This window comes from Zonotrichia leucophrys, unplaced genomic scaffold (assembly GCF_028769735.1).
Source record: "Zonotrichia leucophrys gambelii isolate GWCS_2022_RI unplaced genomic scaffold, RI_Zleu_2.0 Scaffold_304_63264, whole genome shotgun sequence".
Lineage (NCBI taxonomy): Eukaryota > Metazoa > Chordata > Aves > Passeriformes > Passerellidae > Zonotrichia > Zonotrichia leucophrys.
In genome coordinates this window covers 1,235-16,163 of record NW_026992509.1, presented here as the reverse complement: position 1 = coordinate 16,163, position 14,929 = coordinate 1,235, and the positions used below count along the sequence as shown (strand labels likewise).

Below are 14,929 nucleotides of genomic sequence, written 5' to 3'. Positions count from 1 at the left end.
AATTGATCCATTGCCTGATTTAATTGACCTCTGCCCTTATTTAATTGATCCATTGCCTGATTTAATTGACCCCTATCCTGATTTAATTGACCCCTGCCCTGATTTAATTGACCCCTCCGTTGATTTAATTGATCCATTGCCTGATTTAATTGACTCCTGCCCTGATTTAATTGACCCCTCTGTCCCCACCGACCCTCCCCTGAATATTAATTATTTTATTTCCCAATTATTATTTTAATTTCCAGTCCCCGGAGCTGAAGTCCTGAGGGCTGGCAGGGAAATGTCTCTGTAGGATTTTGCTCCGTTTGTCTTCAAGGTCGGGAACATCTTTTCCTGGCTGGGAGCTGGAATTCCAGACTTTTGGAATGTGTGGAGGGCGATAAGGACTGGGATTAAATATGGAGTGGGATCAATTAGGGACTGGGATTAAATATGGACTGGGATTAAATATGGACTGGGATTAAATATGGTTTGGAATCAAATATGGACTGGGATTAAATATGGACTGGGATTAAATATGGTTTGGAATCAAATATGGACTGGGATCAATTATGATGCGTTAAATAGATTTGGATCAAATATGGACTGGGATCAATAGGAACTGGGTCAAAATATGGACTGGGATCAAATATGACTGGGATGTGCAGACTGGATAAACTGGCTGAGATTATTTGACTGGATCAAATATGGACTGGGAATCATATGGATTGGGATCACACAGATGGATAAACTGGACTGGGATCAAATAGGACTGGGTAAATATGGACTGGGATAAATCGACTGATAAATACGGACTGGGATAAATATGGACTGGGATCCTACAGACTGGGATAACGACTGAGATTATTTGACTGGGATCAATCGGACTGGATCACTTGGACTGGGATCAAATATACTGGGATCAAATACAGATGGGATGAAAATAGGGACTGGGATCAAATATGGAACTGGGATCAAAAATATTGGGATCAAATGGACTGGGGTCTACAGACTGGGATAAACTGGACTGAGATTATTTAGACTGGGATCAAATATGGACTGGGATTAATATGGATTGGGATCAAATATGACTGGGTAAATATGGACTGGGATCAAATGGATGGGATAAAGGACTGGGATAAAATATGGACTGGGATCAAATAGGACTGGGATAACTGACTGGGACAAATAGGATGGGATAAATATGGACTGGGATCAAATATGGACTGGATCAAATATAGACTGGGATAACTGGACTGGGATCAATACTGGACTGGGATAAATAGACTGGGATAAATAGGACTGGATCAAATAGGACTGGGATCAAATGGACTGGGATTAGACTGGGATCAAATAGGACTGGGATAAATAGGACTTGGGATCAAATATGGACTGGGATCAAATAGGACTGGGATTAAATATGGATTGGAATCAAATGATGGACTGGGATTAATATGATGGGAAAAATGGATGGATTAAATAGACTGGATCAAATATGGACTGGGATAAATTGACTGGGATAAACTGGATGAGATAAATATGACTGGGATCAAATGGACTGGATAAAATATGGACTGGGATCAAATATGGACTGGATTGTAGCAGACTGGATAAACTGGACTGAGATTAATTAGACTGGGATCAAGATATGGACTGGGATCAAATATGACTGGATAAATGGACTGGGATCAAATACTGACTGGGATAAACTGGACTGGATTCATAATATGGACTGGGATCAAAAATGGATTGGGATCAAAATGGACTGGTTTGGACTGGGATAAACTGGACTGGATATAGACTGGGATCAAATATGGACTGGGATAAATATGGATGGGATCAAATAGGACTGGGATCAAATATGGACTGGGATCAAATATGGACTGGGATAAATGGACTGGGATAAAATATGGACTGGGATCAAATAGGACTGGGATCAAGATGGACAAATATGAGTGGATCAAATGGACTGGGATCAATGACTGGGATAAACTATGGACTGGAAATTGACTGGATAAAGGACTGGATCAAATATGGATGGTCAATGGGACTGGATAAAAATGGACTGGAATCAAATGGACTGGGATCCACAGACGGTACTGGACTGGAGATCAATAGGACTGGATCCAATAGGACTGTCAGACTATTAAATATGACTGGATCCTACAGTACTAGGATCAACTGCCATCCCTCGCAGTGCCTCAAATCGAGAGCTGGCATCCGTCTGACTCCGATCCAATCCGTCTCAGTCCGGGTCAGAAATCGACTGGATCAAATCCGACTGGGTCGATGGTCTGGTCATCGTCGATCCAAATCCCGATCAATCCCGATCTTGACCGTTCCCGGTTTATCCGTCGGTCGATCCGTCCGGTTCGGTTCGTTTCGGTTCGGATCGTCTGGTCGATCCGTTCGGTCAGGACGGGATGAAGATCGCGATCTTTGGAGCCACCGGCAGAACCGGGCGGGTCACGCTGGGGCTGGCGCTGGAGCAGGGTACGGGACACCCCGAAAACGGGCACGGGACACCCCAAAAATGGGCACTGGGATCCCGAAATTTGGGGGAGTTTGGGGGAATTTGGGACCCCAAAAACCGGGAATGGAGGGACCCCAAAAATGGGCACAGGGATCCCAAAATTTGGGGGAGTTTGGGGGAATTTGTGACCCCAAAAACCGGGAATGGAAGGACCCCAAAAATGGGCAAGGTGACCCCAAAATGGGCAAGAGGATCCCGAAATTTGGGGGAATTTGGGACCCCAAAAACCGGGAACGGAGGGACCCCAAAAACGGGCACGGGACACCCCAAAAATGGGCACAGGGACCCCAAAATTTGGGGGAGTTTGGGATCCAAAAATCGGGAATGGAGGGACCCCAAAATTGTGAGAATTTGGGGGGATTGGAGGATCCCAAACCTTGGGAATGAGGGATCCCAAAAATTGGGATGGGGGGAGACCCCAAAAAAGGGAACGAGGGGACCCCAAAATGGGGGAGAATTGGGGGATTTGGGGGGGACCCCAAAAGCGGAATTTGGGGAAGTCACGAGGGATTGGGGAAGTCACGGGAAATTTGGGGAAGTTGCCGGAATTTGGGGTCACTGGAGTTTGGGGTCACTGGAATTTGGGGGAGACCCCGGAATTTGGGGTCCTTTGGGATTTGGGGGTCTCTGGGAATTTGGGGGAGCCCCCGAGAATTTTGGGGTCACGGGAATTTGGGGTCTTTTGGGATTTGGGGGAGACACGGGAGTTTGGGGTCACGGGAATTTGGGGATCCCTGGGAATTGGGGGAGCCCTGGGAATTTGGGGGGGACCCCGGAACTTGGGGTTCAGGTGAGTTTGGGGTCCTTTGGAATTTGGGGTCACTGGAATTTGGGGGAGACCCCAGAATTTGGGGTCCTTTGGGATTTGGGGTCTCTGGGAATTTGGGGAGTCCCCGAGAATTTTGGGGTCACTGGAATTTGGGGGACCCCGGAATTTGGGGGAGACCCCGGAATTTGGGGTCCTTTGGGATTTGGGGGTCTCTGGGAATCTGGGGGAGCCCCCGAGAATTTTGGGGTCACTGGAATTTGGGGAAGTCCCAGAAATTTGGGGTTCCTTGGAAATTGAGGAGTTTTGGGGTCCCTTGAAATTTGGGGGAGTCCCCGAGAATTTTGGGGTCATGGGAATTTGGGGTCTTTTGGGATTTGGGGGAGACACGGGAGTTTGGGGTCACGGGAATTTGGGGTTCCCTGGGAATTTGGGGGCGACCCCGGAATTTGGGGTTCAGGTGGGTTTGGGGTCCTTTGGAATTTGGGGTCTCTGGAATTTGGGGGAGACCCCGGAATTTGGGGTCCTTTGGGATTTGGGAGTCTCTGGGAATTTGGGGGAGCCCCCGAGAATTTTGGGGTCACTGGAATTTGGGGGGACCCCGGAATTTGGGGTTCCCTGAGAATTGAGGGGTTTTGGGGTTCCCTGGGAATTTGGGGGAGTCCCCGAGAATTTTGGGGTTCCCTCGGAATTTGGGGTCCTTTGGAATTTGGGGTGACTGGAATTTGGGGTCCCTGGAATTTGGGGGAGACCCTGGAATTTGGGGTCGTTTGGGATTTGGGGGTCTCTGGGAATTTGGGGGAGACCCCGAGAATTTTGGGGTCACTGGAATTTGGGGGAGACCCCGGAATTTGGGGGGACCCCATAATTTGGGGTTCCTTGAGAATTGAGGGGTTTTGGGGTCCCTTGAAATTTGGGGGAGTTCCCGGGAATTTGGGGTTCCCTCGGAATTTGGGGTCTTTTGGGATTTGGGGGAGACACGGGAGTTTGGGGTCACAGGAATTTGGGGTTCCCTGGGAATTTGGGGTTCCCTCGGAATTTGGGGGGACCCCGGAATTTGGGGTTCAGGTGGGTTTGGGGTCCTTTGGAATTTGGGTCACTGGAATTTGGGGAGACCCCAGAATTTGGGGTCTTTTGGGATTTGGGAGTCTCTGGGAATTTGGGGGAGCCCCCGAGAATTTTGGGGTCACTCACTGGAATTTGGGGGGACCCCAGAATTTGGGGGGACCCCAGAATTTGGGGTTCCCTGGAATTTTGGGTTCCTATAGAATTGGGGGTTTTGGGGTACCCTGGGAATTTGGGGGATCCCCGAGAATTTTGGGGTTCCCTCGGAATTTGGGGTCTTTTGGGATTTGGGGGAGACACAGGAGTTTGGGGATCCCTGGGAATTTGGGGGAGCCCTGGGAATTTGGGGGGACCCCGGAATTTGGGGTTCAGGTGGGTTTGGGGTCCTTTGGAATTTGGGGTCTCTGGAATTTGGGGGAGACCCCAGAATTTGGGGTCCTTTGGGATTTGGGGGTCTCTGGGAATTTGGGGAGTCCCCGAGAATTTTGGGGTCACTGGAATTTGGGGGACCCCGGAATTTGGGGTTCCCTGGAATTTGGGGTTCCTATAGAATTGAGGGGTTTTGGGTACCCTGGGAATTTGGGGGAGTTCCTGGGAATTTGGGGTTCCCTGGGAATTTGGGGGGACCCCGGAATTTGGGGTTCAGGTGGGTTTGGGGTCCATTGGAATTTGGGGTGACCAGCTGGATTTTGGGGTGATGAGAATTTGGGGAGACCCCGGAATTTGGGGTCCTTTGGGATTTGGGGAGTCCCCGAGAATTTTGGGGTTCCCTGGGATTGAGGGAGTCCCAGAAATTTGGGGGTTTCTGGAATTTGGGGGGTTCCAAATTCCAGGTTTTGGGGTTCCCTGGGATTGGGAGAGTTCAGAAATTTGGGGGTTCCCTGAAAATTTGGGGGTCCCCAGGATTTGGGGTTCCTGGAATTTTGGGGGGATCCCGGGGAATTTGGGGTTCCCTGGAATCAAGGGAGTCCCAGAAATTTGGGGCTTTCTGGAATTTGAGATTCCCTGAAATTTTGGGGTCCCCTGGGAACTGAGAACTTTTGGGGTTCTCTGAATTTGGGGGAGTCTCAGAAATTTTGGGGTTCCTTGAGAATTTGGGGTTCCCTGCAATTGAGGGAGTCCCAGAAATTTGGGGTTTCTGGAATTTTGAGGAAATCCCAGAAATTTGGGGTTACAAAAATTTGGGGTTCCTTGGAAATTGAGGGGTTTTTGGGGTCCCCTAAAATTTGGGGTTCACTGGAATTTTGGGGAAGCCCCAAAAATTTGGGGTTCCTTGGAAATTGAGGGGTTTTGGGGCTCCCTAAAATTTGGGGTCCCCTGAAATTTGGGGTCCTTTAAAATTTGGGAATCCCTGAAATTTTGGGGTCCCCTGGGAACTGAGAACTTTTGGGGTTCTCTGGATTTGGGGGAGTCTCAGAAATTTTGGGGTTCCTTGAGAATTTGGGGTTCCCTGCAATTGAGGGAATCCCAGAAATTTGGGAGTTTCTGGAATTTGGGGTCCCTGGAATTTTGGGGAAGTCCCAGAAATTTGGGGTTACAAAAATTTGGGGTTCCTTGGAAATTGAGGGGTTTTGGGGTCCCCTAAAATTTGGGGTTCACTGGAATTTTGGGGAAGCCCCAGAAATTTGGGGTTCCTTGGAAATTGAGGGGTTTTGGGGTCCCCTAAAATTTGGGGGGTGTCCCAGAAATTTGGGGCTTTCTGGAATTTGGGGTCCTTTAAAATTTGGGAATCCCTGAAATTTTGGGGTCCCCTGGGAACTGAGAACTTTTGGGGTTCTCTGGATTTGGGGGAGTCTCAGAAATTTTGGGGTTCCTTGAGAATTTGGGGTTCCCTGCAATTGAGGGAATCCCAGAAATTTGGGGGTTTCTGGAATTTGGGGTCCCCGGAATTTTGGGGAAGTCCCAGAAATTTGGGGTTACAAAAATTTGGGGTTCCTTGGAAATTGAGGGGTTTTGGGGTCCCCTAAAATTTGGGGTTCACTGGAATTTTGGGGAAGTCCCAGAAATTTGGGGTTCCTTGGAAATTGAGGGGTTTTGGGGCTCCCTGGATTTGGGGGGGTGTCCCAGAAATTTGGGGCTTTCTGGAATTTGGGGTCCTTTAAAATTTGGGAATCCCTGAAATTTTGGGGTCCCCTGGGAACTGAGAACTTTTGGGGTTCTCTGGATTTGGGGGAGTCTCAGAAATTTTGGGGTTCCTTGAGAATTTGGGGCTCCCTAAAATTTTGGGGTCCCCTCGGAATTCAGGACTTTTGGAGCTCCCTGGGTTTTTGGGGTCCCCAAAAATTTGGGTTCAATTCCGACGGTTTTGGGGCTCCCCGTGTTTTGGGGGGGCTGATAAGGCTTATCTGGGTTTTGGGGGGGCTGATAAGGGCTGGGAGGGGTTTTGGGGGGGCTGGGAGAGGTTTTGGGGGGCGCTGATAAAAAATGGGGGGGACCTGAGGGGGTGGGGGGGATTTTGGGGGGTCCTGGGGGATTTTGGGGGGGTCCAGGGGGATTTTGGGGGGTCCTGAGGGGATTTTTGGGTGTCCTGGGTGATTTTTGGGGTCCCTGATGGGATTTTTGGGGTTCCCTTGATGAATTTTTGGGGTCCCTTTTAATGGGATTTTTGGGTTTCCTGAGGGGATTTTTGGGTTCCTGGGTTGATTTTTTGGGGTCCCTGGTGGGATTTTTGGGGTTCCTGATGGGATTTTTGGGTTCCTGGGTTGATTTTTTGGGGTTTCTGGGTGGATTTTTGGGGTCCCTGTTGGCATTTTTGGGGTTCCCGAGGGGATTTTTGGGTTCCCTGATGGGATTTTTGGGGTTCCTGGGTGGATTTTTGGGGTCCCTGGGTGGATTTTTGGGGTTCCTGATGGGTTTTTGGGGTTCCTGATGGGATTTTTGGGGTTCCTGGATGGATTTTTGGGGTCCCTGATGGGATTTTTGGGGTCCCTGATGGGATTTTTGGGTTTCCCGAGGGGATTTTTGGGGTCCCTGGGTTGATTTTTTGGGGTTCCTGATTGGATTTTGGGGTCCCTGGGTTGATTTTTGGGGTTCCCGAGGGATTTTTGGGGTCCCTGTTGGAATTTTTTGGGTTTCCCGAGGGGAATTTTGGGGTCTCTGGATGGATTTTTGGGGTTCCTTGGTTGATTTTTGGGGTCCCTGATGGTTTTTTTGGTGTTCCTGGATGGATTTTTGGTTTCCCGAGGGGATTTTTGGGGTTCCTGGGTGGATTTTTGGGTTTCCTGATGGGATTTTTGGGGTCCCCCGCAGGTTTTGAGGTGACCGTGCTGGTCTGGGTGGGTTTTTGGGGTGTCCTGGATGATTTTTGGGGTTCCTGGGTGGATTTTTGGGGTCCCTGATGGGATTTTTGGGGTTCCTGGGTTGATTTTTGGGGTTCCTGATGGGATTTTTGGGGTTCTTGGGTGGATTTTTGGGGTCCCTGTTGGGATTTTTGGGGTTCCTGGGTGTTTTTGGGGTTCCTGACGGGATTTTTGGGGTCCCCCAGGTTTCGAGGTCACCGTGCTGGTCCGGGTGGGTTTTGGGGTGTCCTGGATGGATTTTTGGGGTTCCCGAGGGGATTTTTGGGATTCCTGGGTGGATTCTTGGGTTTCCCGAGGGGATTTTTGGGGTCACTGATGGGATTTTTGGGGTCCCTGTTGGGATTTTTGGGGTTCCTGGGTGGATTTTTGGGTTTCCCGAGGGGATTTTTGGGGTCCCTGGGTTGATTTTTGGGGTCCCTGTTGGGATTTTTGGGTTTCCCGAGGGGATTTTTGGGGTCCCTGGGTTCATTTTTGGGGTCCTTGTTGGGATTTTGGGGTTCCTGGATGAATTTTGGGGTCCCTGATGGGATTTTTGGGGTCCCCAGGTTTCGAGGTGACCGTGCTGGTCCGGGTGGGTTTTTGGGGTTCCTGGATGGATTTTGGGGTTCCCTGTTGGGATTTTGGGGGTTCCTGGGTGGATTTTTGGGGTCCCTGATGGGATTTTTGGGGTTCCTGACGGGGTTTTTGGGGTCCCTGTTGGGATTTTGGGGGTTCCTGGGTTGATTTTTTGGGGTTCCTGGGTGGATTTTTGGGGTCCCTGATGGGATTTTTGGGGTTCCTGATGGGATTTTTGGGGTTCCTGACGGGGTTTTTGGGGTCCCCCAGGTTTCGAGGTGACCGTGCTGGTCCGGGTGGGTTTTTGGGGTCCCTGGTGGGATTTTGGGGTTCCTGGGTGGATTTTTGGGGTCCCTGATGGGATTTTTGGGGTCACTGATGGGTTTTTGGGGTTCCTGGGTGGATTTTTGGGGTCCCTGTTGGGATTTTTGGGGTCCCTGGTGGGATTTTTGGGGTTCCTGGGTGGATTTTTGGGGTCTCTCGGTGGATTTTTGGGGTCCCTGTTGGGATTTTTGGGGTTCCTGGGTTGATTTTTGGTGTCCCTGATGGGATTTTTGGGGTTCCTGGATGGATTTTTGGGGTTCCTGTTGGGATTTTTGGGGTCCCTGATGGGATTTTTTGGGTTCCTGACGAGGTTTTTGGGGTCCCTGAAGGGATTTTTGGGGTCCCTGATGGGATTTTTGGGGTTCCTGGATGGATTTTTGGGGTCTCTCAGTGGATTTTTGGGGTCCCTGATGGGATTTTTGGGGTTCCCAGATGGGTTTTTGGGGTACCCGAGGGAATTTTTGGGGTTCCTGGGTTGATTTTTGGGGTTCCTGGGTGGATTTTTGGGGTTCCTGGGTGGATTTTTGGGGTCCCTGTTGGGATTTTTGGTTTCCTGATGGGATTTTTGGGGTCTCTCGGTGGATTTTTGGGGTCCTTGTTGGGATTTTGGGGGTCCCTGATGGGATTTTTGGGGTCCCTGGGTGGATTTTTGGGGTTCTTGACGGGGTTTTTGGGGTTCCTGGGTTGAATTTTGGGTTTCCTGGATGGATTTTTGGGGTTCCTGTGTTGATTTTTGGGTTTCCCGAGGGGATTTTTGGGGTTCCTGACGGGGTTTTTGGGGTCCCCCAGGTTTCGGGGTGACCGTGCTGGTCCGGGTGGGTTTTTGGGGGTCCCTGGATGGATTTTTGGGGTTCCTGAAGGGATTTTTGGGGTTCTTGGATTTATTGTGGGGTCCCTGGGTTGATTTTTGGGGTTCCTGGGTGGATTTTTGGGGTCCCTGGGTTGATTTTTGGGGTTCCTGGATGGATTTTTGGGGTTCCTGGGTTGATTTTTTGGAGTCCCAGGGTTGATTTTTGGGGTCCCTGACCGGGATTTTGGGGTCCCCCAGGGTTCGAGGTCACCGTGCTGGTCCGGGTGGGATTTTTGGGGTTCCTGATGGGGTTTTGGGGTTCCTGGGTTGATTTCTTGGGGTCCCTGACGGGATTTTTGGGGTTCCGAAAAGGATTTTTGGGGTCCCTGGGTTGATTTTTGGGTTTCCTGATGGGGTTTTTGGGTCCCTGGGTGGATTTTTTGGGTTCCTGGGTTGATTTTTGGGGTTCCTGGGTGGATTTTCAGGGTGTCCTGGGTTGATTTTTGGGGTCCCTGACGGGGTTTTTGGGGTCCCCGCAGGTTTCGAGGTGACCGAGCTGGTCCGGTGGGTTTTTGGGGTGCCCTGGGTGGATTTTTGGGGTTCCTGATAGGGGATTTTGGGGTTCCTGGGTTGATTTTTGGGGTTCCTGGTTGATTTTTTGGTGTTCCTGGGTGGATTTTTGGTTTCCCGAGGGGATTTTTGGGGTTCCTGGATGGATTTTTGGGGTGTCCTGGATGGATTTTGGGGTCCCAGGGTGGATTTTTGGGGTCCCTGATGGAATTTTTGGGGTCCCTGGGTAGATTTTTGGGGTTCCTAAAGGGATTTTTGGGGTCCCTGTTGGGATTTTGGGGTTCCTGACAGCGTTTTTGGGGTCCCTGTTGGTATTTTTGGGGTCCCTGTTGGGATTTTGGGGTTCCTGAAGGGACTTTTGGGGTTCTTGGATTTATTGTGGGGACCCTGGGTTGATTTTCTGGTTTCCTGAGGGGATTTTTGGGGTTCCTGGGTTGATTTTTGGGGTCCCTGATGGGATTTTTGGGGTCCCTGTTGGGATTTTTGGGGTCCTGGATGGGATTTTTGGGGTCCTGGATGGATTTTGGGGTTCCCTGTTTGGATTTTTAGGGTTCCTGAGGGGATTTTTGGGGTCCCTGGGTTGATTTTTGGGGTTCCTGGGTTGATTTTTGGGGTCCCTGATGGGATTTTTGGGGTCCCTGGGTGGATTTTTGGGGTCCCTGGGTGGATTTTTGGGTCCCTGTTGGGATTTTTGGGGTCCCTGGGTGGATTTTTGGGGTCCCTGATGGGATTTTTGGGGTCCCCCCAGGTTTCGAGGTGACCGTGCTGGTCCGGGTGGGTTTTTGGGGTTCCTGGGTTGATTTTTTGGGGTCCCTGATGGGATTTTTGGGGTCCTTGAGGGGATTTTTGGGGTTCCTGACCGGGATTTTTGGGGTCCCCCGCAGGTTTCGAGGTGACCGTGCTGGTCTGGGTGGGATTTTTGGGGTTCCTGGGTTGATTTTTGAGGTTCCTGGGTTGATTTTTGGGGTCCCCCGCAGGTTTCGAGGTGACCGTGCTGGTCCGGGTGGGTTTTTGGGGTTCCTGGGTTCATTTTTGGGGTCCCCCGCAGGTTTCGAGGTGACCGTGCTGGTCCGGGACCCCTCCCGGCTGCCCCCCGGCCCCTCCCCCTCCCGGGTGGTCGTGGGGGACGCTCGGGACCCGCGGGCGGTGGCGGAGGCGCTGCGGGGCCAGCAGGGGGCGCTGATCGTGCTGGGCACCGGCAACGACCTCGGTGAGGACGGGACCCCGCCCCCAGTGACCTTTGACCCCTCCCCAGTGACCTTTGACCCCTCCCCAGTGACCTTTGACCCCGCCCACAGTGACCTTTGACCCCGTTTTGGGGGATCGTCGCCCCTCCCCCACCCGCCTTGACCCCTCCCCCACTGATCTCTGACCCCTCCCCCACCCATCCTGACCACTTATGGCTCCTCCCCCAATGACCTTTGACCCCGTTTAGGGGATCCTCGCCCCTCCCCCACTGACCTTTGACCCCATTTAGGGGATCCTGACCCCTCCCCCACCCCATCCTGACCCACCCTGACCCCTCCCCCAATGACCTTTGACCCCATTTAGGGAATCCCCGCCCCTCCCCCATCGACCTTTGACCTCATTTTAGGGGAAATCTCCCACCCCTCCCCCATGACCTTTGACCCCATTTTTGGACACCCCCCTCTCACCCCTCCCCCACCCATCCTGGCCACTTTAACCGCTCCCCATTGACCTTTGACCCATTTTGGGATCCCTCACCCCTCCCCACCCCATTCAGACCCATCCTGACCCCTTCCCAATGACCTTTGACCCCATTTTGGGGACACCCTCCCACACCCTCCTCCACTGACCTTTGACCCCCTTTGGAACCCAAACCCTCCCCCACCCCAACCTGACCCACCCTGACCCCTCCCCCAATGACCTTTGACCCCATTTTTTGGAATCCAAACCCCTCCCCCACCCATTGTGACCCCTCTTGACCCCTCCCCCAATGACCTTTGACCCCATTTAGGGGATCCCCGCCCCTCCCCCACTGACCTTTGACCCCATTTTTTGGACACCCCCCCTCACCCCTCCCCCACCCCATCCTCACCCCTCCCCCAATGACCTTTGACCCCATTGGGGGGGGGCTCCCTTCCCCCCCAACCTGACCCCTCCCCAATGACCTTTGACCCCATTTTTTGGAATCCAAACCCCTCCCCCATTGACCTTTGACCCCACCAGTCCTGGAGCCCCCCCGAATTTGGGGGAGGGGAAGAAAATGAAATAAAAAAATGGGAAAAGGGAGAGAAAAAATGGGAAAAAATGGGAAATAAAAAATGGGAAAAGGGAGAGAAAAAATGGGAAAAAATGGGAAAAAAGGGGAAATAAAAAATGGGAAAAGGGAGAGAAAAATTGGGGAAAAATAGGAAAAAAGGGGAAATAAAAAATGGGAAAAAGGGAGAGAAAAATTGGGGAAAAATGGGAAATAAAAAATGGGAAAAGGGAGAGAAAAATTGGGGAAAAATGGGAAATAAAAAATGGGAAAAGGGAGAGAAAAATTGGGGAAAAATAGGAAAAAAGGGGAAATAAAAAATGGGAAAAGGGAGAGAAAAATTGGGGAAAAATGGGAAAAAAGGGGAAATAAAAAATGGGAAAAGGGAGAGAAAAATTGGGGAAAAATGGGAAATAAAAAATGGGAAAAGGGAGAGAAAAATTGGGGAAAAATCAGAGAAAAGTGGAAATAAAAAATGGGAAATGGGAGAGAAAAATTGGGGAAAATGGGAAATAAAAGATGGGAAAATGGGTGTAAAATGGGCAAATAAAAAATGGGAAAAATTGAGGAAAATTGGGGAAAAATGGGAAAAAAGAAAAAAGAGGGAAAGAGGGTGAAGGGGGAAAATGGGGAGAAAAAATGGGGGAAAAATTGGAATAAAAGGGGAGGGAAAGGGGGGGAAAATGGGGAAAAATGGGGCAAAAAAATAAGAAAAAAAAGGAATAAAGGGAGAAAAAATGGGGAAAATTTGAGGAAAAAATGGGGGAAAAATTGGAATAAAAGGGGGGGAAAGGGAGGGAAAATGGGGAAAAATGGGGCAAAAAATTCAGGAAAAAAGAGGAATAAAGGGAGAAAAAATGGGGAAAATTTGAGGAAAAAATGGGAGAAAAATTGGGGGAAATGGGAAAAAATGGGAAATAAAAGATGGGAAAATGGGTGTAAAATGGGCAAATAAAAAATGGGAAAAATTGAGGAAAATTGGGGAAAAATGGGAAAAAAGAAAAAGGAGGGAAAGAGGGTGAAGGGAAAAAAAATGGGGAAAAATTGGAATAAAAGGGGAGGGAAAGGGAGGGAAAATGGGGAAAAATGGGGCAAAAAATTCAGGAAAAAAAAGGAATAAAGGGAGAAAAATGGGGAAAATTTGAGGAAAAATGGGGGGAAAATTGGAATAAAAGGCGGGAAAATGGGGCAAAAAATTCAGGAAAAAAGGGGAATAAAGGGAGAAAAATGGGGAAAATTTGAGGAAAAATGGGAGAAAAATTGGAATAAAAGAGGGGGGAAATGGGGAAAAATGGGGCAAAAAATTCAGGAAAAAAGAGGAATAAAGGGAGAAAAATGGGGAAAATTTGAGGAAAAAATGGGAGAAAAATTGGGGGAAATGGGAAAAAATGGGAAATAAAAGATGGGAAAATGGGTGTAAAATGGGCAAATAAAAAATGGGGAAAATTGAGGAAAATTGGGGAAAAATGGAGGAAAATTGGGGAAAAATGGGAAAAAAGAAAAAGGAGAGAAAGAGAGTGAAGGGAGAAAAAATGGGGGAAAAATTGGAATAAAAGGGGAGGGAAAGGGAGGGAAAATGGGGAAAAATGGGGCAAAAAATTCAGGAAAAAAGAGGAATAAAGGGAGAAAAAATGGGGAAAATTTGAGGAAAAAATGGGGGAAAAATTGGAATAAAGGGGGGAAAATGGGGAAAAATAGGTTAAAAAATTCAGGGAAAAAGGAGGAATAAAGAGAGAAAAATGGGGAAAAATTGAGGAAAAAATGGGGGAAAAATTAGAATAAAAGGGGGGGAAAGGGAGGAGAAAATGGGGAAAAATGGGGCAAAAAATTCAGGAAAAAAGGGGAATAAAGGAGAAAAATGGGGAAAATTTGAGAAAAAATTGGAATAAAAGGGGGGAAAAATGGTGAAAAATGGGGCAAAAAATTCAGGAAAAAAAGGGAATTAAGGGAGAAAAAATGGGGAAAATTTGAGGAAAAAATGGGAGAAAAGGGGGGGAAAGGGAGGGAAAATGGGGAAAAATGGGGCAAAAAATTCAGGAAAAAAGAGGAAAAAAGGGAGAAAAATGGGGAAAATTTGAGGAAAAAATGGGGGAAAAATTGGAAAAAAAGGGGGGAAAATGGGGGAAAATGGGGCAAAAAATTCAGGAAAAAAGGGGAATAAAGGGAGAAAAAATGGGGAAAATTTGAGAAAAAATTGGAATAAAAGGGGGGGAAAGGGAGGGAAAATGGGGAAAAATGGGGCAAAAAATTCAGGAAAAAAGAGGAATAAAGGGAGAAAAAATGGGGAAAATTTGAGAAAAAATGGGGGAAAAAATTGGAATAAAAGGGAGGAAAATGGGGCAAAAAATTCAGGAAAAAAGGGGAATAAAGGGAGAAAAAATGGGGAAAATTTGAGGAAAAATTGGGAAAAATGGGAAAAGAGAAGAAAAGTGGGAAAAGACCCCCTTGGACCCCCCAGGCCCAACCACGGTGATGTCGGAGGGCACCAAAACCATCCTGGAGGCCGCGGCCGAGCACGGCGTGAGCAAGGTGGTGGCGTGTCTGTCCGGTGAGAGACGTCCCAAAATCACCCCAAATCACCCCAAAAATCCCCTAAAAATCCCAAAAAATCCCCTAAAAATTCACCAAAATATTCCCTAAAAATTCCCCAAAAATTCCCCAAAAATCCCCCAAAAATTCACCCCAAAATCCCAAAAAATCCCCCAAAAATTCCCCAAAAAATCCCCCCAAAAATCCCAAAAAAATCCCCAAAAATTCACCCCAAAATCACCCCAAAAATCCCCTAAAAATTCACCCCAAAATCCCCAAAATCCCCCCAAAATTCACC

The 14,929-nt window shown here is 49.0% G+C and overlaps 1 protein-coding gene across 1 annotated transcript; it reads left to right on the top strand.

The window, feature by feature from the left end:
* Positions 1 to 2,402: 2,402 nt before the first annotated feature.
* On the top strand, positions 2,403 to 14,688 carry BLVRB (biliverdin reductase B; the record flags this gene model as incomplete). Its single annotated transcript, XM_064701014.1, has 3 exons — positions 2,403 to 2,472; positions 10,930 to 11,091; positions 14,561 to 14,688. Coding segments are annotated over exons 1-3 (360 nt in total), but the record flags the coding sequence as incomplete, so codon positions are not given.
* Positions 14,689 to 14,929: the final 241 nt, after the last annotated feature.